This window comes from Pecten maximus, chromosome 3 (genome assembly GCF_902652985.1).
Source record: "Pecten maximus chromosome 3, xPecMax1.1, whole genome shotgun sequence".
NCBI classification, from domain to species: domain Eukaryota; kingdom Metazoa; phylum Mollusca; class Bivalvia; order Pectinida; family Pectinidae; genus Pecten; species Pecten maximus.
In genome coordinates, this window is record NC_047017.1 from 1709152 (window position 1) to 1732364 (window position 23213).

Genomic DNA, 23213 nt, shown 5'->3' on the forward strand with positions numbered 1-23213 from the left:
ATGAAAAATACTCCGAAACTGATTTCACTCAGATTTGCTTTCTTTCGTGTGGTTGGCTGTTTTTCAATGTAACTTTTGGGTTGTAAACACATCACACCGATTTGAGTATTATCCAAACGTAAGTTTAAATGCACGACAATCTTGATGAAAACGATATTTGACTAATAATCTCAACGTAGACTCCATATGCAGTCATGGAATACAAAGATTTCAGTTAAAAAACTTTTTTAAGGTTCATGACCCGACTTCCAGTACAGTTTGTACAAACACCAGTGTGTTTGCAAGATAAGCTATGGTTTTACCTGTGTTCCTTTTGAAAATGGAACACTCTTGTATTCACAAAGGCCTACCAACTCTTCCTAATAAACCAAACTGGTTTGTTCGTTTACAACATCTATCTCAAAATAGGTAACCGGTACGAAATCATACTTTTCTATGGGTAACCATATGACATTTACAAAGGTACTCCTATGCTTGAAATCTAAAAATACATTCGAGATTTTAACTTTTTAGTGTTGCAAACTCACCTACCCTATATGTAACAACATAGTCTACATGTACAATGTACCACTTCAGAGGGGGTAGGTACATGTTTCAATCACAGGTGCCTGACTCGTTTTATAAAATAATAACATATAGAGTACATATAAATGAGATCTCATTTATATGTACTATATATGTTATTATTTTATAAAACGAGTCAGGCACCTGTGAATAGACGGTTGCCTCAGTAGCCCTGGGCATATACGGCCAGGTGTGATTACCGTAGTCGCTTCGTAAGAACCCCTGGGTTTACAGGTTAAATAAATCTGATCATCAGGGATTTTATGTCAGAAGTGTGGTCATGAACCTTAAACTCCATGGGGCAAGTTCAGCAAATTTAAATGTTGGAAATAATTATATTGTAAGGTACTCCGGTAGTATTCATTACAAAATAATCTGTGATGTAGTCTATGTGTTAACATATTATTAAGAGAAGAATTGACGGTAATGATAGGATGGTAAATTAGAAAAATATTTGGATTTAAAAGCATGTGAATGGGCATGCATATGTAAGAATCTGAATACCTACAGTATAGAAAATAACATTTTAAACCCAGCTGCATATATACATGTTGTTACAGCTGTGAAAATGTAGCTGACCAGACGATTTCTGACAGATGGTGTGAATCATCGTCATTGGAGAGCAGATTAGGCAGGGTATGGATATATATTTGATCATATTAGTTGTTATACTGTTAAAACTCATCAAGATCAACAGATATAGATGTGTAGTTTTCTGAACATGTTGTGAAGTCTGTGTGTTTAAAAACTATATACAGTAAGTTTTATCTTCATCTTAATGGTAGTGGTTCAGATGTACAGTATAGATTTCCTACTTCAATTACTTATTGACAGTGCATAATTATAACCAACTAAGGGGGATGATTTAATGTCTGCATAGTAACTTTAATTATAGCTGCTTAGTAAATATTTAAATCATTCATTCATTAGGTACCAGAGATTATTTTTGTGTATAAAACAAAGTTATCTTTTATTCTTTCAGTATCTTTTTAATCAGAGGGATGAGAAAGAAACACTGATTAAATCCATCTTCAGTCTTTGTGTAAATTTATGATGAAATGTCACATGTTCATCATAATAGTTACCCTGACACATGGCATATACACAAGCTGTGTTCATGATGAAGTTCAGTCAGCAGATCCAGTAAAATCTCAGGTGGCTTACCATGAACGTGTGTTGGCCAAGAATGTCCACAAATCAAAAAGGTCGACCAGTTCCAACCTCAGCTACAAGCCAATTAGACTGAAGTTTTTCAAGCTTGATTTTGACTTTGAGCTGACACAGCAGGAAAAAGCCAGAATAAACAAAGCTCTGACTGATGCTGTCAACTTTATAGAAGATACATTTTCAGGTAAATTGTATACTGTAAAAGTGGATATTTTAACGCGTTGAAATTTTCGCTTAGTCAGCCTCCAATCTGTTTGTGGTGTGGATATTTTCATGCTGCCAGTCATGGCGATGTCATTGGACGTGTACATAAAGTAAGATTTTTTCGGCAAATTCCAGTATATTTAAGATAATAACTGCATAGGGGCATGTCAATAACCCAATATAACTTTTTAAATACTGAATCATTAAAATGTGTCTTTGAGTTTGGATAAATAAAATTTGAAGACTTCATTAAGTTCATAGGTATACCAAAGTAATCAATCTAATCAAATTGTGTAAGGTCAAAATGTGTCAGATAAATCAGTGGACTGTGATGTAAATTTCTTAAAGGAATTTGTTTTTTATGCTTTTGCCGTCATTTTTCCTTTACAGTTGTACCAGTAAATGGTAGTTTGCTGCTTAAGAGGACTGGGTGTCAAAGGACTTGGCATAAAGAACCAAATGCAGGAAAGTATGTGTATGATGATAAACGCAGAACATTACTTCCCCATGATTTTTTTTCTTGGTAATTTAAATGTAATATTTTATGCTTTTTCTAAAAGGCATATGCATGTACCTTCATTTACATATGTACTTGCCCTCCACTACAGCTGCCTGTGGTATATAGCACATTAAATCAAAACAAGCTTTTGAAAATTTCATTAAAGCTACATATATATATGTATATGGAAATCATACAGGAATTCATTTGTTCATGAATGTGTTTTGTTTACAGGTGTGCCGTATTAGACAAGACCTACAGAGAGGAATATTGTCACGATGCTGTGAAGGTACGTTATAAGCCAATAAGTTATACAAAAGCAGATACTTGGTAAAATATTTTAAAGTTCACAAAGGTCAATTAGGCTAAACATTTTAAATGGCTTCTTCTCAAAATCCAAGACACCTAGAGACCTGATATTGGGCCTGCAGTATGTTGGGATTAGGAGCTGGTGAGCAATACAGGCCCATTTGGACTCTTTACCTACCTGCAAAGAAAATACCACAAACTATAATTACACACTATTTCATTCCGTCATAATCAGCCATTGATGAAGTGTTTGAAATTCAATTGAACTTCAACACTATGTTTGCAAGATTAAGGCCTAGAATTATGATATTTGGTTGGGAAAGAGGCCTTAAAAAGTTTGGGAAAAGAAATGACCTTGACCTATATTCAAGGTCACAGATGTCAAATTTATCAAAACATTTAAATAATGTCATCTCAAAAACCAAAGGGCCTGTAATCATGATATTTGTCTGATAGGTTGTTAAGATGAAGCTCGACAAACTTTTCAAGAAGAAATGACCTTGACACATATTCAAGATCACAGATGTCATATTTGTTAAAACTTTTTAAAAAATACCTAATTTTCTGGTTAAACAAAAAGCCTAGATCATGATATTGACGTGGCTGGTAAGTTCATAGGATAGAGCACCATAAAGTTTGTGAAAAGAAATGACCTTGAACCATATTCTAAGTCAGAGGGGTCAAATTTGTTAAAATATTCAAATGACTTCTTTCTCACAAATCCAAAGACCTTTAAGATTCATGATATTCTCCTGGTAGAGAGCCATCAAAGTTTGCATAAAAGAAATTTTCTTGAAGCGTATTCTAGGTCTCAGAGGTCAAATTTGTTCAAACATATGAAAGACTTCTGATTAACTTTCTGAAAGGATTATTCAAGGTCTATTCATGTTCTTTTGATCAAATGAAAGGCAGAGAATCATATCAAAGAAGTGAATATGAGGTGAGCAATGCAGGTCCATGGATCCTGTTGTCATGATTTATTTTCCAGATTCCAGAGGCTCACCTGGGGTCTCTGAGTGTATGGAGAGTTAACAAGGAGAGTACGGAGGGTGAGGAGGTGTTTCCCGCGGGTGAGGGCGTCCCGGATGCTGACACAGTCCTATATATCACAGCAAAGACAACCAGGACATGTTTCCAAAAGAAAGTATGTTTAACCTACAAAGGCCCTATCTTGGAAAATATGATACAGGTGACTGTGTTAAGCCTATAGCCATGGTCTGGTTTTGTCAGTGTTAGGTTTCATAATTTTTGCAGAACTCAGCTTAAGTATTTCTTACGACAAATGTTAAGTAAAGGAATATTGTTGAAACCGACACTGCCCACCTTTTAGGGATGAAGAATATATAGATACTGATTCACTGTTCGTTGTATATGATAACAGGCATGAGTAACTCTGACCCTTAAACTTGGTAGTTCGATGTCTGGGTTCATAAACCTAATACTAAGAAAGAGCTCCATTGTGTTTTATTTTGTTGTAGAACCACATTGTACTAGCCTACGCTGGATACTGTCAACTTGACCAGTATGATCGCCCCATAGCAGGTTACATCAACTTCTGTCCGTACCTCATCAGAGCTACCAACATGACGCAGCAAAAAGTATACATGGTACTGTTACATGTAACCTGGAATGTACTCCATGTTGTCTGACAGTGTGTTAAAGCTGTCTTGTGATCGAGTTATAAAGTCAATGTATTCAAATTAATCAATTGTTGTTTACCCTTCAAGCATGTGAACCCTGTCCAAATAACATTCATGAAAAATATATCGTTCAGATTTATTCCGTGAAAATCTTACAATGCAGAACCATTTCTCAGTGATGTAGCATACCTCCTTAAGACAGTTGATTTTGTATTTTATTTGTTTTTCAGAGTGTAGTCCATGAATTATTCCATGCACTTGGATTTTCCAAAGGATTATTTGACAAGTTTAGGGACTGCTCTCAATCAGGTAATTTTAATCAAAATCTATTATAATTCAGCTCAGAATCACTTTTTACCTCGCTGGGACGAAGTCTAGGGAAGCTATTGTTATATCCCAGGTATCATTGGTGTCAGTGACAGCATCTATAGACAGCTCGGTTAAAGTGTTGTGTTTATACTTGTAAGGCAAAGATTTTCCTACAATAGAAACAGGGTCCGTTAAAAGGACCCATTCCCCTAAAAAAATCTTGTGAAAATTCCCAAATTGCCACTGATTGAAGAATTCCCAATTTTGAGGTCACTTTTGAATGATTATGTAAGTTTTATCTACAAAGACCTATACTAAGGTACTTTGAAAAATAAAAAAAACAGCTATAGATAACAAAATGAAACCAGAAATAATTTAAAGGCAATATTCATCAAAGGAAAATTGAAATTTGTATAAATTTCACTATTTTTTGTTTTTCCCAATGTCACATTTTGTCGCGTAGAAATTCCCAATTCAGTAGACCCAGGACCCAGTTGAAAAATTGTAGGAAACTCCCTGTAAGGAAACAGCTTGGATATTTGAGTTATGTGTTCCGCGTGACAAGACCTTTACATTGGTACTGTATTTGTGGACCTGTTGACCTTGACTGTGTTGACTGGTTTTCAAGATAGATAGGGTTTGGATCAGACCGGTTATAATATCTATTCTGATTTAAGAAATTAAATGATCCGACCAAATATCAAAGCCCATATAGACATAGATCTGTATTGGACAGTCCTTGGTAGGTTTACTGAGGTTATAACGAAATGAGAGCGTTTAGCATGGAGATGTAAATCTGTGTTACAGTTGGTGGAGAATGTCCTCGACGTAAGTCACGCGTGGTACGACAAATCTACGGTGTGACACGTCTAGTCACGTCAGCTGTCATAAATCGTGCTCAGGAACACTTCAGCTGTCGGACAGAGGAGAGGTTTGGGGTACCACTACAGGTGGAGGTAAGGTGTCCACAACAAGACGTCTCAAAGATTTGTAATAAGATGCTCATTGGGTTGTCCTATATATATCTATAAAAGATCATCTTTGAATCACTGAGAGCAGTAAAGTATATAGAGGATATCTAACAGTGTCTTCAGTAATACCAAATATATTTCACGAGTGGGGCTAATATTTTGATATTTTTCACGAGTGCGCAGCACGAGTGAAAAATATCAAAATATTAGCCGCACGAGTGAAATAAATTTGGTTTTACTGAAGACACTGTTAGATATTCTGTTTATTACATTTTTTATCAATGAAAAACCTACCCGGTATGCTAACTAGGACTACAGCGATAATTTGTAAACAAAAAAAGTAGTTTCCCCTGTCCAGGTGCTGACATATATGTTGGGCTTTCTGATTGGTCAATTATTTTGGTATTTTCTAATCATTAATTTGATTGGTCAAATCAGCAAAAGTGATATTTTTCACTAGTGAAAAATATGATATTCTTCACTAGTGAAAGATATCACTTTTATAGAATGAATAATTTTTGATATTTCACTGGTAAAAATGTAATAAAAATTAACATTAATATACTGTAAAACCAGTCTGTTTGTAACTTTTTTGAAGTGATGATTGTGTAAACCTTAGATATCAGTAATATTCAACTTTACAGAACGGAGTGGTATTGTCTCATTGGAGTCAGAAGTCAATGTATGGTTCTATTATGGCCCCAAAATTAGGAATGGTGAGTACACAATTGTGCTGTAGGGATGGTGAGTACATTATACCATTAACACTGAAATAAGTATGTTTAGAGGTTTGAAATAACTTGTGACCAGCATTTCCAATACCAAACAAATTGTACACCAAAATATACTTTTAATTTAGTTTTGATAGAAACAAATTTGTACTTTGTTTTTTTTTTCTCTCAGGCTCATCAAACAGTGATTGACCCATTGACCTTGGCATTTTTTGAGGACACTGGATGGTATAAGGTGGACTATAGTCAAGCTGGACTCTATCAGTGGGGCAAAGGTAAGTTTAGCACACTCAAATGAATATTTACATTTTATGAACTCACTCGGTCCGAAGGATCAAGGTGAGCTTATGCCATACTGTGGTGTCTGTCGTCCGTCCGTCCATCTATTGGTCATCTTTCGTCCATATGTCAACAATTTCTTCAAATGACTATTCCTTCTTAAACACTGACATATCAAAGGTCAAGGTCATCAGATAGCACCATTATATTTTAAGACATTTTCACGTTATTGATTTGAGTTTGATATAGAATGATGAACAAGACTTCTACCCGGGTGTGCCGGTTGATGTTTTTAGAATATATTTGTTCGTTGTATGATGAAACACAATTTTCTGGAAAATTATAATCAGTAGGTTGAAAATTCACTTGAATGACATTTTTTCCTTCGAACAGATGGTGGGTGTAAATTTGGGTCACCTGAGAGTTGTCAGAAAGATTCTAAGTTCTTTTGTAAGACTGGAAAGTAAGTCAGTTGGTAAAACTAGAAATGTGTATGCTTGTCAAAATTTCTAAAATAAATTAAATCAAAGTAATTCAGCATGACATTGTCATAATACCATTAATACTGAAATAAGTATGTTTTCAGATGTGAAATAATTCACGTGTGACCAGCATGTCCCATACCAAAAGATTGTACACTTTTAAGCCAGTTTTGGTAGGAACTAATTTGTACTTTTTAGGAAAATATGAAAAAAATAAACTTTTTCTTTTGTATTTTACCAGGCAAACCAACAGATCCAATGTACTTTTTAACCCTCCATCATAAGATGGTGGCCTATTCAAATTGCCTTTCGTGCATGGCCTGCCTTCATTCTGCCTGAAAACAATTATTGTTACCTCTATTTCTGAATAGATCTCCTCAAATTTCATTTGTAGAATGATGAGAAAACAACTTTTCAGTTGAAGTTTGTCATTGCTAAACATATGAAATTTCTAAAGATCTATTAAAAACATTCTGAAAGTAAAATATCTATTACTTCACTCCAGAACCTCGAGTGACCTTTATGAAATCCAAGATGGCCAGCATGTCTGCCATCCTTAAAAGTACATTGTTTCACCTGCAATGCCTTGTTAATAATGGATAAGAAAAATCTAAATACCATCCTATTGCTCTGAATGGTGACTGTTGCAGCCTATGGGCCTTTTCTTGTAAATAGATTTTACACATTTTTGTGTCGCCTTGAAAAGGTGACATATAGGTATAACTATGTCGGTGCCGTCATCGTCGTCCGCACAATGGTTTCCGTACAATAACTTGAGTTCCCTTTGGCCAATCAAACTCAAACTTAATTCATACAGTGCTTCCTTACTTAAAGTGCTTGCTTTTCAGGTTCAAAGGTCAAAGGTCAAGGTCACCTTTATTAGTAATAGAAAATTGGTTTCCATGCAATAACTCAAGTTTCCTTCAGCCAATCAAACTCAAACTTCACACAGTGCTTCCTTTCCAAAAGTGCTTGGGTGAAGGTCACTGTAAGTATTAATAGAAAATTGGTTTCCATGCAATAAATCAAGTTCCCTTCAGCCGATCAAACTCAAACTTCACACAGTGCTTCCTTACCACAAGTTATTGCTTAGGATTGCTTTTCAGGTTCAAAGGTCAAAGGTCCTTGCTACTATGAATAGATAATAGGTTTTCTTGCGATAACTTTAGATCCCTTGGGCCAATCAAACTCAAACTTGATGCATTACTTTCTTATAGGAAGTGCTTGCTTGTTTTAAAATTCAAATCCTAGCTTACTGTGCAGACGACACATCCACTTCCGTGGAATTCTTGTTACCCAGTGGGCACACAACGTCTGGAGAACGTTGCAGTTACGTCAGGATGCAACGTTGCATTTAGGTTGTAGGAATGTTGCAAATGAAAGTTTGGGGAACGTTTTCATACAACGTTACCACAACGTTACCACAACGTTACTGAGTTATGTTGTGGCAACGTTTTATTTATGTTGTATAGACGTTGTCACAATGTCGTATTATTTCAATTTCTACTATTGTTACCTATTATGTACAACAAAGACTCAAGTTGTTTTATACAGTATTTTAATGTCTTTATTTCCATGTGTCCATGTGCTTGCACTCCTCCCATCACTCCTATCTGATGTCTCTGATTACCTCGGTGCATCCAGTTATCACCATTTAATCTGTAAATCAAAACAATAATTATTGATATACCGTAAACTTTTCGACAATATATCATAACGTGCTCGGTTAACAAATATGCGTAAAACTAAACTTATGCCCGGTGATACCAAAAACGTACATCCGTTGTACGTACGTAGGTGAAGATAAATCATAACATGTCCGATCTGTTTGTAAATAAACACAAGACAAAATCAAACGCAGTGTAATAAACAAAATACAAATCATATAGAACTTACCTTGAATTACTGATCTATATTCGGGAAGAAAGCTGATTCCATATGTTATTTTGAAAGCAAATGCATAATCCAGTACAGCAAGTCAACAGTCCGATTGAAATGTGTGTGTGTACGGCCCACGTGTGTTTGCAGAACAAAAGAACTGGAAGTTAAAATTACCGCGCAAATATCAATACTGTTTTTTCTTCTCTCTATCTATTTCTTTTCCCGAAAAAAATTGCAACGGTTTCAACCAAAACATGATATTTTCATGTAGTTAAAACTGAAATTAAAGTCGTTTAAAAAAATGTTTTTGAAATGAATGTGAATGTTTTTATTGCCCCCTGACGGATATATATTGCAACATAAAGGGAGGTAACACCGATTTGTTATCGTAACCCCGTAAGTTCGAGTTTGATCACATTTATTGGTATAAAAGGAGGTCTAACAGCAAAATTGGATCAGAAAAGGATCAATGATCGATATTATATTATAAGGGCACATTATAGGCGACGTAGGTTGCTTTTAAACTAATCTAAACATATTCATTATTGACAAATAAAATTTCGAGCCAATTAGATAATTAAATTTATCATGAAATTTGATGTTTTCGTTCGGTATGTCTTTGGCATTTGTGTAAACTTACAAGCCGTTTAAAATTAACAACAAATACACAAAGTTTGCATTAAAACCTTGTTACAACGTTGTTACAACGTCAAAAGCTAACGTTGTACTAACGTTTGACATGAAACGTTCTCACAACGTTGTAGGAAAGTCCCGGACGTTGTGACCTGAATAGGACGTTTTCCGGACGTTCTCCGAACGTTTTGTGTCCACTGGGTACAATTTGCATTACTTCTCAATAGTTAAGAAATATAGCATTCATTTCTAAGTACTTCTGAAAATGGTTGAATCTACAGTAAAAGTACATGCCCTTTGTCAGTTTCTGCATTGAAGATACTAGCCCTCTAATTCAACATTTAGTCCTGCTGGCCATATTGCAGTGTGTAGTGGTATTTCAAGCGTCTATTAGTTTCATTGATATACATCAGCTTTATTTACCATTTTACATCCTTATACATTCAGATATTACCACCTCAAAACAAAAGAACTTCCAATCATTAAATTAACAAGTTTGCCGTTTTTCCTCTTTACAATAATGTTTGTTTACAGGACTTCCAGTACTTTGATCTAATGTACATTTTGTGTACTATATGTGCTTTTTCTATAATCTAATATAACAATTTGAAAATGTGCTAAAAGTTAACTTTTCATAATACTTTTTGTACTTCTGTATTTTGTTTGACTCATTTTGGAAATAAGTAAAAAAAAAAAAGTATTTTTTCGTGCCTTTTGGTACTTTTTTTCCCCATACTTTTACTTTATTTCAGTATGGCATGTGTAGAGGTTCAATTAAAACTTGACTGACTAAAGTAACTAACACTGCATGGCCTTGTGAGGACTGTTTGTCTCCCAAAGGCAAGATTTCTACGTGTACAGCATCCCTTCAGAGAACCCTGTAATTGCCAAATCCTTAACATGAGTTTTCTGGATAGCAGCATGTTGCATACTAAATCCAGATCCCGTGCCTCAGTATATCCCTGGCTGTTCGCAGGGAAGCTTGCCCAGGGCAGTTTGTGTTTCTCAGGAAGCTGAGACCACAGACTATCTTCGCTGTCATGGTTGTGTCTTTAGGTTAGACATCTTACTCCTGTTGCATTAGATAGCATGCTATCGGCTTCCGGCATGTTGTTCAGTGATGAGGCCTATCCTCAGGGACTAAGGCATGGGGTCAAAAACAGTCAAATTAGCTGAAATTTCATTTCTTTTTCAGAACCAGATAGTCAGTAACTAGTACTATTCTGAAATTAAGATTATTTCTTGAAACATACTGTAGTCAGAAACTAGTACTTTTCTGAAATTAAGATTATTTCTTAAGACATACTGCAGTCAGAAACTAGAACTTTTCTGAAATTGAGATTATTTCTTGAGACGTACTGTAAAGATTTTACTATTGGAAGGATTGTAGGTTAACACTCAAGTCAAATGGCCACAACTAGGGACCAAGCATATTCCAGAAGCAAAAAGGGTGATAGGTGGCCATCTTTTATTTTGACAGTGGAAGTTTATTATCGCCAATTGTTTTGAAGAACCAGGAGGATTTTACAGAAACTTCACACATGTAGGTTTCTCTTGGTCCCTGGTGGTGCTCTTTTGGTTTTGAGTCTGATCTAGAAAACAAAATGGCCACCAGGCAGCCATCTTTGATTTTGACAGTTGAAGTTTGTTATCACTATTTCTTGAGAACTATTGGAAGGATATTTCTCGAACTTTATATTTAGGTTCCGTTTCGTTATTAGTTTTGCCCAGTCACTTTTGACTTTTGATTGGAAAAAAGTGACCGACAGACTGCCATCTGGGGATTTGATATTTGAAGTTTATTATTGCTATTTCTTGTGAAGTACTTAGGCTATTTCTGAAACTTGGATGTGTAGGTTCCCCTTACTCCCTTGTGCTTATTCAATTTTAAGATTGATTGAGAAGATTGAAATATGGGCCTCAGCATCCCTCTGGGGTAATTTGTTCATTGAAACAGCTTCTTCTTAAAAAAACAAGATGCCAAGAGACCTGATATTTGACCTGTGGCATGCTTGGGAGAATGGCTACAGAGTTTATTCAAATGAATGACCTTGACCTTCATTCACAGTCAAAGGGGTCAAATATGCTTAAATCTTCAAAAGACTTTCATCTCAATGACCAAGAGGCCCAAACAACTGATGTTTTGCCTGTAGCATACTGAAATGAAGAGCTACACAGTTTGTTTAAATGACTGACCTTGACCTACTTTTAAGGTCACAGGGATTGAATTTGCTAAAATATTTGAACAACTTCTTATAAATTACCATCAGGCCATACCTGTTCCAAAGAACTGATGAGTTTATGCAGTGGTGCACCATCAATTGCCCCATCAATATTCATAAACGTCACTACTAGTCATGAAAGACTGAATGGATTTTGACCAAATTTGGTCTGAAACCTCCTTCAGTAAATGAGAACTGATTTTTTTAAAACATGTTTCTGCATGTGTTTGTGTATTGTAAATACATGTACATATTAAAACAGTGCATTTGACTACACTAGAATCATGAGAGATTGCTTAGATCAGGAAAATGCATTGTGGGTATCATTTTGTTGCATGATTGTCTGTTTAATTCCAGATGTAGTGATTTCCTCGACCTGTATATTGGAAGCTCACTGGCCCAGAACAATCACATGACATGCCGTTATGTATACTAATGAAGTAAATATGCTGGGAAATGAGCGTCATTTATCCGAAATAAGGCGTTAGAAATATTAACGTTGATATAATTACAGTATTATTTTCTCAATCAATAATCCTTTGATAAGAACATTCCATCATCTAGTAGTGCTGTCATGAAAGAAGAAAAAAATCTAAAGATATGCAACACTTAGGGGTCAATATCTTGGAATTTCAACATGACAGTTGCAAATTGTACAATTAGGGGTCAATATCTTGACATTTAAACATGTTTCTTTGGTGAACGAATGGAATGAATGTAAATGCATAACAATTTTCATTTTGTGTACAATTTGATAAATCTTTTTATGTATACATGTAATTATACTTATATATTTGGGTAATGTTCATGTGATGGGAAGTTCATAACTTAAAAATGCATGACTCTTACAGACATAAATCCTGTCACTATCTCCACATGGACAAAGGTCAGTGTAGGATGGTGGACAGACACTGTGGTGTAGTGGAGACTGACCAGGGGGTAAGTCTGTCAGAAAAGGGAGGTCACTCTAAGTGAATTTATCCTTAATCTATCTGTGAACACAAGGATTTGATATCTGAGAGTGACAGAGCCATTTGCAGAGTCCAGTAGTATTTTTAATGCTGATATAATCCATTTCTTCATATGTACGGATTATTTACAGTAAAATATGTGCAACAATTTACATATGTCCAAAGCATGAATTCAATTCTCATACTTGGGTACATCTTCTCAGTCTGACACCACACCAGCCTTTGTCTACTCCTCCTGGTCGCACTCAACACCTGTTAATTCTCAACAACTCGCTCCCTGACTCTCAGAGTTTAAATTTCCACATTTAATAACTGCACTGACACAAATAATTAATTAGGCTTTATAACCTCCCCCTGTCTGCTCCCCACATTTTCTCAAAGTTATCAATATATTTATCATGAGTAATAAAAGAAACTTATTTCTTTCACTTTCATTTCACTTATGTATCAAAATCATTAATCAGTAACAAGGACAGTCTGGCTTTCTGAAAACATAAATGCTTTTAAAAGGAAGCTACAAGCATACTTGAATTGCCATGGCTGTATACTATCTAGGTTTATAGACTATAGGGAGGGTTTATAGGGAGAGTGATTTTGCCATGTCTCTGTGTTTACTACTGTAAACTAACTTATTTTAGTGTGCAATTATATTTTGCATATTTCATGAGTGATTAAAATTCACGAAAATGAAATGGTCTCAAGAAAAGTTTCAATAACAGATACTGTAGGTCTTTATGATTGTAAATCGTGAAATTAAATGGCCTTGAAAAAGTTGTTAGGCATGAAAACATGAAATTAAGTCACCACAAAAATAGGGTGGATTACAGTAGATGAGGCATGAAAACATGAAATTAAGTCACCACAAAAATAGGGTGGATTACAGTAGATGAGGCATGAAAACATGAAATTAAGTCACCACAAAAATAGGGTGGATTACAGTAGATGAGGCATGAAAACATGAAATTAAGTCACCACAAAAATAGGGTGGATTACAGTAGATGACTTCCTAATGTGTTATATAATGCTGTATCTTTGTTTAGGACCAATGTTCTCAGACTAATAACAACATGAAAACATCAACGATGGAAAAGTACAGCGAGTGTAGTCTGTGCTTCATGTCAAACCTCACAATGTTGGTAAGTTCGTGTAGTAAGTGACCTGATATAAGTAAGATTAAGCTTAATAACCAATATTGGCTCAAAATAAACAAATTACCCACTAGGCATTCTGTCTAAACTGGGAAAGGTCCAGTCCAGAATTTTGACTAAAATGACCAAATAATTGTTCTGCCACATTATGTTGACCCATGAAAGACATTTCAGACATACATTATTTAGCTATTTATATTAATCAGATCATTTTAGAGTGATTTTTTTTTTTTTTTTTTTTATCAAAGCCATTCTTTCTCTTACAAGTGATTTGTGTGTTAAAGGACCAGATCGGTTTGGTATGTATGGTATATAGTCTTTGACAGCCTCTGTTACTCCGCTGACGGAGCTTTGGATTAGATGAAGAGCCAGGAAGTATACCAGAAATTTAGGGCACTTGGGTGAATTACGTTTCTCCCTGTTTTGTCATAAGTATGTTTGATGGGTCTTGCTTTGATGGTCAGTTTCGATACTTGTAAATGATATACTTAGTACGAAAATTATGTTGATAAGGTCTTTATAATTTGTAGGAAAACGAAAGTGTCTCATCATTGGAAGGAATATGCTTACAACACAGATGTGACCTCAACCAAACACTGCACGTCAGAGTTGAGAGTTCAGACTGGATCGTTTGTCCCTATGGTGATACCATCAATGTAAGTCACCTTTTCTTACAGTGACCTTCAGCTTGCCTGCCTGAAGGGCAAATGAGCTGATTCTGTTGTGTGGTATCTGACCGTTGTCCAAGCCTCTAGCCATCATCCATCCATCCATCCATCCGTCTATAACCAAATAGCCAAGTGACCGATATTAGCATGATTGGGGGAAGGGCTACTAAACTTAAAATGAATAACCAAGATGAGGTCTTCAGGGTTAAAATAGGCTAACATCTTGAAACAACTAATAAATAACCAAGAGGCCCAGGGACTTAATATTGAACCCTGTAGCATGCTTGATTGAAGGGTTACCAAGTTTGTTCAGATGAATGACCTTGACCTACTTTAAATATCACAGGGGTCAAATATGCTTAAATCTTTAAAAAAAAAAAAATTGTTAATAACCAAGGGGAAACTGGGCCTGTATTATACTGGGATGAAGGGCTACAGAATTGATTTCAATGTATAAACCCAGCTTACTTCTATGTTTGAATACAGTTGTAATCAGCTTAGTATCTGTGTAAAGTTGTAATACAGTGTTAATTAATTTTCTCCGTTCTGATAGGTGTCAGGTTACCATGGCTATGTGAAGTGTCCTGAAGTAAGAGACATTGTATGTCCATTGATGGAGGAGACCGTTGCTATAACAACAGTACAAGGTAAATTATATACTGTAAAATCAGAATTTTTCTGAGGGATTTATTTTTAGCTCACCGGTTACGAGTAACCGAGAGCTAATGCTGTCACCCCGGCGTCGGCGTCCCACCCCAAAACTTTAAAGTTTTTGGAAAGCTTGTAAGTCCAAAAGTATACACCTCATGCCCTTCTAATTTGGTTTATACGTTCATTAGAGGTCTAGGAGTGTTGGTATGGCAAAATCATGTAAAACAAATTTGTGATTTTTTTTTTCGTCATTTTACCATTTAGTGGACTTACTTTTTTTGACACAAAAACCCAGTTTTAAAGATTTTAGGGGTTAGTTTTGGAAAGCTTGTAAGTCCACACCCTTCTTATTTGGTTTATACATCCATTAGAGGTCTAGGAGCGATATTATGTGACGTACAATTTCAAAATGACATGCTTATACATGCATAAAAAATGAATGCATAGTGTGATTGCTGCCGCCGGTGAGCTTTCGCAATCATTGATTGCACTTGTCATTCCTCTCATTGGTACTCTTAACCAACAAACTTGTATGTCTCTAAAGGAAAGCAGAAATATCACTCCCTCAGTTTCTGCAGACTACAGTGTCGAAGGTTTTCCTGCTATAGAAGCGTGGAGATGTATGATCAACCAGAATTATGTTGTTTGTTTGGTTTCCAAAAATAATGAAAGTTTTAGTTGTAAACTTTATTTTTACAACAATTGGAAAACAAGTTATACCAGTTTATATTAATAACTCTTGTTGGGTTTATGTGGAAGCATGTGAGGTTGTTTTACTGTGAGAGGAGACCGTATTACCCAGAGAAAGCCCACGAGGTCCTGTAGCATGCAATATGAAGTTGGGAAACTTGGTTAGAATTATTAGTATGATGGTTTGATTGTATGCTCTGGGTGGGGTCAAAATTAAAATTTTAAAATGTTCTTCTCAATACCAACATCAGACAAAACCATGAATTTGATCTTTGGAAGGCCAGTGAGCTTATGGCATGGCATGGTGTCCGTCTGTCGTCCTCCATCTTTAATTTACTTGTAGTCCTGGACGCCTGAATAGCTTTGATGAAATTTAGTTGGGACTAATATTGGACAAATGAGATCTAATATTGTCTAAACAGAGGGTATGGCTCTCCTGGGGAAAGAGGGACTGACCAAATAGGGAAAAAGAGATAAACCATTAAAATTGTTACTTTTTATGAAAGAATGTATTGATTTTGATAAAAGTTGGTCTGGAGCATTATTGGCCAAAGGAGATCAAATGGTGCATAAAGTAAACAGAGGGTGTGGCTCTCTTGGGGCCAGAAGGGATTGGGGCCAATTAGGGAAACTGAGGTAAATCCTTTAAATCTGTACTAGTCCTGTCGAACAATTGAATGAAATTTGATGAAATTTGGTCTTGACCTTTCATGGAGAAATGAGATTGAATGTGGTATAGATTAGAGAGACAACTAAAAACATATGAAAATATTTGTAATATAACTTAAATGCGAGTATTTTGCCATGATTACTGAAATATCAAGACGAGTGATGCAGGCCCTATGTGCCTTGTGATGAGCATGTTTTATTTGTCATTCGAAATAATACATTCCTGATTTGAATTATCATTATGGGATGTCATTTCGATGGTTTGTGTGATTGTCTGATGGCCTTGACATATTCCAAGGGGCCAAAAAGGGACAAATTTGCTGAAATAATTCAGGTGACTGTTAAGACTCATTTACTTCTTATTACTTTCAGTCAGCACCTCCACAACACCTGCAACTACTACTAGGAGCAAGACCTCATCAGATCTCAGTATTTCATCTACCAAATCAGTCGACTTACAGTATGTGTTTCATTATCAACACACAATTTGTCCATAATATAAAATCAAACATAAATTTGTATTTCCTTTTAGAGTTGTGAAATGATTTCAAGAAGTGTTCATGCATGTAGCTAAAATTGAATTGGTACAGTATTCACCTAACAGCAACCAAGTGAAGGTCAAAGAGGTCAAATATGCTGAAATCTTTAAAATACATCATCTTAGTAACGAAGAGGTCCCAGATGCCTGATACACTCTGTATTTGGCCTGTAGCATGCTGGAGTGAAGGGCTACCATGTTTGTTCAAATGAATGACCTTGAATGACTCAGTGTCACAGGATCAAATGGGATAAAATCTTTAAACAACTTCTTCTCAGTAACCAAGAGGCACAGAGATCTGATGTTGAGCTTGTATCATGCTAGGGTAATGGTTTACAAAATTTGTTCAAATGAATGGCTCGACCTTTTTTCAAGGTAATAGGGGTCAAATAGCAGGTGAAATAGGCTAATTTTTAGCTTGCCTGCCCTAAACGACAAGTGAGCTTGTATTGAATTGCAGCATTCACCCATTGGGTCTCTTGTTTAAACAAAGCTTTCTCAATAACCAAGAGACCCAGAAACCCGATATTGGGCCAGTAGTAATGTGGAATAAACAGCTACAAACTTGATTGAAATGAATAAAACAAGTCTAATCTTATATTTCAATAAATTAGTAATCAACTTAGTATCTGCATAAAAGACCTTAATGTTGCATTACATGGTGAGTGATACAGGCCCATTGGGCTTTTGTGTGTTATGTGTACTGTATGGTTTGAAAATTAAATTGAATTTTGATTTAAGGTCCAGGATTACTGAAAAAAAACATTTTTGTTTTCAGGATGACAAAGGGATATACAGCAGTATCGTCTGCTTCTACAAGGAAGTTTAAACTACAGACATTACTTACTATTCTTCATTCCATAATGTTCATGTTTTGGTGCTTCAGAGTCTCATTTTGTATATTATGACCAGAATTAAATAAAAAAGAAATTACAGAACTTTGTTTTATATTTTCATTGAATAAAGTTAAATAAAAACCATGGTTGCTTCTGAAGTCTGGTTGGTTTGGTTTGATTTGTTTAATGTCCTATCAACAGCTAAAGTCATTTAAGGACTGTCCCCTGTGCGTGTGATATGCATGCGTGTGGTGATCGAGTGTATATGTGTGTTTTGGGAGGCTGCTGTATGTTTGTGTTAAGTCTCCTTGTGATAGGCCGGATTTTTTGCCTAGTTATAGTGCTACTTCACTGAGGCATACTGCCGAAGACACACAGCAGGACACCACACCTGGTCACATTATACTGACGTCAGGTGAACCAGTCGTCCAACTCCTAATATGCTGAGCGCTAAGCAGGAGTAGCAACTACCATTTTTAAATACTCTGGTATGTCTCGACCAGGGGACAGAACCCAAAACCTTCCTCACAGGGGCAAATGCTCAAGTAAAGACCAAAAGTGAGGCATTGTCAAGGGAGAAATTAGGAAGAAAAAGATAGTAAGAAAGAAAAGATAAGATCCCAAATTTAGTCGCCTCTTACGATCATGCAGTGATCAAGAGGGCAGTAGGTACAATTCTTACGTCCTACCTGCACAGCCTCTGAAGTCTGGTATCAGAGACAAATATGTTAAAAGTCTGGTATTAGAGACAAATATGTTAAAAATCTGGTTTCGTGGACAACAATGTTAAAAGTATGGTATATTTTGGACAACTTCGATATGTTTTAAGTCTGGTGTGTAGACTAATATATTAAAAGAACAAATTTTGATGATACCAGCCATCAGAAGTTTTTCTCTCCTTTTCAAACGTATATTTATAAGTGGGCTATATGCACCATAAGGTGTCATACTCGAACTGACAACAAGCAATACAACATAACCTATAACAAGTTTCCAACTCTCAGAATGTCAAAACAAACAACAAATACATTACTAAATGGTCAGAAGAACTTGATTTGGTGAAGGACACAATATGGTGGAAAAAAATTAATATCATCCCATTTAAATCCACCATAGACTGTAAACTTAAATGGTTTCAATACAGAATAATACATAGAATAATTAGTAGAAATAAATTTTTACATATGATCAACATAAAAGGCTCCGCTCTCTGCACTTCCTGCAACCGTCACATTGAAACAATTATGCATATGTTTTGGGAATGCAGAATAGTTGAAAACTTTTGGGATGATTTAAAAATGTATGGATATACAATAAGACAACTAGAACTATACAACTACAAAATGTTGATGTAATATTGGGTAAATTACCCAAGGAACAAGAGTTAAAATATCTCAACACTTTACTTCTATTAGCAAAGTTTCATATTTACAAACTTAGAAACTGTCTTCCTAATATAAATGGATTCAAAAACGAATTAGATTTTTACCTGAAAATAGAAAAAGTAATATTTAGAAATAAGATGGAGTACAATAAGTTTGAAAATAAATGGTCCATATAAAATAGATTTTTTTTCTCTTACAGAAAATACACCTTTTATTTGTATAAGTATATATATATACATGCATTCAGTAAATGTGTGAAAGTGAGTGTGAAAGCTGTATTAAATGTTGTAAATAATAAGAAAAAAAATCCTTTATTTCTTGTTTTATTACGATATTCACTACTTGCCTTATATAAGTACATGCCATAAATCAATAAATAACAATAGCTACTTTCATTAACCTTTTTATATTATATGCAGATCCAGTGCTGTTGTAAAACTGTATCTATAATTGATGTTTTTTTTTCTATGTATTCCATGTACTTATAATATGCAAAAGGATGAATAAAAAGATTTTAAAACTGAAAAAAGTGTCCAACTCTCAGGTCTTTGGAGGGACACTGGTGTGATACTATGTCATGTCATCTTCCCTAATTCATACCAAATCTTCCTTAATTCAAAATTGATAACCTTATTGTTTAAATTAAAATTAACATGGTATTTCAAGATCACAGTTTACTGCTTCTTGATGTAGTAAACAATAATAAATGTTCTTTCTTTCTCTTTTTTTTGAAGCGATACAATATCTGTTTTATATTTAATGCTGAAAGTCAGCGCATTGAAAGAATTGTACGTAAGATTTAAATGTCGCCACACTAAATCACACAGAATGAACCAGGACCTTCAGAGTATTGCACTAGCTTGATAAAAGAGCTGATTGCCTAAAAGAATTGACAGTTTACTTGTCTGTACTGTCGTTATTACTACGTGAACAATTACACAAATTTTCGAGGCAATCCGCCCCTTTATTACGACACAATAAATTAACAACATTCACATACAGACATAGAACATGGAACAGTTAAACATGCTTAGTAGATAAACGACGAACAATATCATTATATTTTTCTTAATAATCCCTGCAGTCGATATTCATTTGCCGAATTCCTGTTGTAGTTATTTGGAAAACACCATAGTTGGTTAACAGATGGCATAAGGTTTTAAAAGTAACAGGGCAAGTTTAGATGGTGTCATGACAAATGTTTTTGTTTATCTCCGCAGTTGGCCCATTTCGTCCCACAAAACAGCAAAACTCGGGACAGTGGATGACAGGGAGATAATTGGGGGGCAATCATTGTGATTAAAATCCCATTTTCCTGAGTAAAAATGGTGTCATTTAACGTAAATTGAATAAATATTTAAATATCTGGAAGGTATATATATAGACCAATGTTTTCGTTAATGATCTGTAAATGTAGAAATAAAACACTTCACTTGTTAAACTAAACGTTTTAGCACATTTCCAAATTTTACTTTCAACTTGACTTTAAACATATTTTATTGCCAACTAGATTGAGACAAAATATTAGGTTTTTCAACTTATGTACGCCCTCTTCCATTATACAAATACATCACATGAAAAAAATGAGATAGGCATATTTAACATAGACACAGGTGTGTAAGAAAGTTTATTGCTGGATTTGATGTAGTTTTGCACATGTCGGAACACGAGATTAACCAAACAAGAGAAGTTCTAAATCCAAAAACCAAATCTAAGGCATTTAAACTTTGAAACAAATTTTAAGAGATGAGCGCAATGATGAATTGGCTCATCCAAGCTAATCTTTAATGAAAACAGTATAAATGAACAGTACTTTTAACCAATCATGATTCAGTGCAATGCTTCGCGCTAAAATAAAATTACCACTTAAATATGAACATGAACAGTAATTAGTACATCGCCGTGTGTATTATAAAACACAACACATTGTAACCCATGCAAAGACCAATCACCATTTAGGCTTTATATTGTTACGAGATGGAACACAGCATTATGATGTTCTTTCTTATGCATGTCACTAGTGGAAATATCGGGTATTTGACAAAATTACTTGTATTTTATGAATTATTTTATATACAAACATAGAAATGCATAAGGAAAGGAACAGGTATTTCATATCGGGTTTAACAGATTATGCTTATATGACACAGGCTTACGGAAAAGTGGTTACGAGCGAGTGTACGTTATGTCCAGGTTAGCATAGATACACAGTGATGGCTTCAACCATATCTTTGGTGAATCAATAAGCACTCAAGAAAAGACTTCACACGCTTACGCATATCATGAAATATTTGCTCTGAAGCATACATTGCTTTTAAAGGAATATAACGATAGTATTTATGAAAGTTTATAACCATTATAGTCACGAAAGATGACGGATTTGTAACCTGAAGCGAAACAGTTGTATTAATCCAATCGCAAAAGCTCGGCAAATCCCGCCAAAAGTCGGAATCAAATATGCCAAAAGTAACCCATTATTTTTCCCATTCGTATTTCTAATGAAAACAATAAGGTAGATTTAAATACGTACATATGTCCACATGCGTCTGCTTCTGGTCAATATTTCATAGAAATAAAAATAGCCACTTCTCTAACTATCGGACGCCTGTGATACGTCATGGGGAAAATATCACGTGATGATAAAGTGTTTTTCTTGCGTGACCATTACGCCAATATTCCCAAGACGGCATCGGAAAACAACCTCTTTGAGACAAATGTTGCTACAAATGTATCGTAGAACAGCATCAAATTTTTGAATACTTTGGTTGACGGGAAATTGTCTGACAATTATCACTATGACTACCAGACGATATAGGCATCTCCTTGTATCCAATCAATTTCTCCAACTAGATGCCGTATTTTCTGCTAAAAAGTTACAGAAAAACTAGTATTTAATTATTTCTTTTATAGTAAAACGGCGTAGAGTAAAATTTAAAGTATAACGATGTATTTTGCTAATTGGATTCAAATTAAAAACAAACAAAACTAACGAACAATATTTTTAAGATGATGGGTACCATCAGGAAACTATAATAACTCTCTAAAACCTTTACACATCTTGCTGTGATTGACGGTTGTTAATGATAACCGAATTTAAAGGATAGTTATATTACATTATTACCGCTGTGCCAGCTCAAAATGTCACGGGAAATGTTACTTGATCACCTATACATGTGGCGATGGTTCGGTGATAACATGAAATGGTAACCGCTATATAAGCACATCTACTCACCCTAACACATGTATTAAAATACATCGAATAGGAGCGCTATATTACATATGTATCACACACGTGTAATGCACGTTGTATTACTCGTGTGAGGAAGCATCTTATACGCGTTGTGTATTACACACGTATTACACACGTTGTATTACACACGTATTACACACGTGTTACACACGTTGTATTACACACGTTGTATTACACACGTATTACACACGTTGTATTACACAGTTGTATGACACACGTATTACACACGTTGTATTACACACGTTCTATTACACACGTATTACACACTTGTATTACACACGTTGTATTACACTCGTATTACACACGTTGTATTACACTCGTATTACACACGTATTACACAGTTGTATTACACAGTTGTATTACACACGTTGTATTACACGTTTAGTATTACACACGTATTACACAGTTGTATTACACACGTTGTATTACACTCGTATTACACACGTTGTATTACACAGGTTGTATTACACACGTTGTATTACACACGTTGTATTACACAAGTTGTATTACACACGT

At 35.1% G+C, this 23213-nt stretch overlaps 1 protein-coding gene across 2 annotated transcripts; it reads left to right on the top strand.

Annotated features, from left to right (window-relative positions):
• On the top strand, window positions 1–18164 carry LOC117322916 (leishmanolysin-like peptidase 2). 2 transcript variants are annotated; one of them, XM_033877881.1, is made up of 18 exons: window positions 1–118; window positions 1125–1200; window positions 1547–1915; window positions 2326–2404; window positions 2669–2723; window positions 3732–3887; window positions 4222–4350; window positions 4614–4692; window positions 5500–5648; window positions 6308–6379; window positions 6567–6669; window positions 7067–7136; window positions 12743–12830; window positions 13903–13998; window positions 14541–14666; window positions 15232–15325; window positions 17061–17148; window positions 18005–18164. In XM_033877881.1, exons 3-18 carry the CDS (start codon window positions 1615–1617, stop codon window positions 18132–18134), a joined length of 1815 nt encoding a protein of 604 aa, XP_033733772.1. In that variant the 5' UTR covers window positions 1–118; window positions 1125–1200; window positions 1547–1614; the 3' UTR covers window positions 18135–18164. The 2 variants fall into 2 exon arrangements, with proteins under 2 accessions (XP_033733772.1, XP_033733773.1); XM_033877882.1 differs by lacking the exon at window positions 1125–1200 and having other exon boundaries at window positions 8–118.
• The last annotated feature ends 5049 nt before the right edge of the window (window positions 18165–23213 follow it).

What these genes read in the sequence shown, in the direction of transcription:
- LOC117322916 (XM_033877881.1), top strand. Translation starts at nt 1,615, where the DNA reads ATGATGAAATGTCACATGTTCATCATAATAGTTACCCTGACACATGGC. An exon ending in ACTCTATCAGTGGGGCAAAG is followed by an intron (nt 6,670 to 7,066) that starts GTAAGTTTAGCA and finishes TCCTTCGAACAG; the next exon opens with ATGGTGGGTGTAAATTTGGG. An exon ending in TAGTGGAGACTGACCAGGGG is followed by an intron (nt 12,831 to 13,902) that starts GTAAGTCTGTCA and finishes ATCTTTGTTTAG; the next exon opens with GACCAATGTTCTCAGACTAA.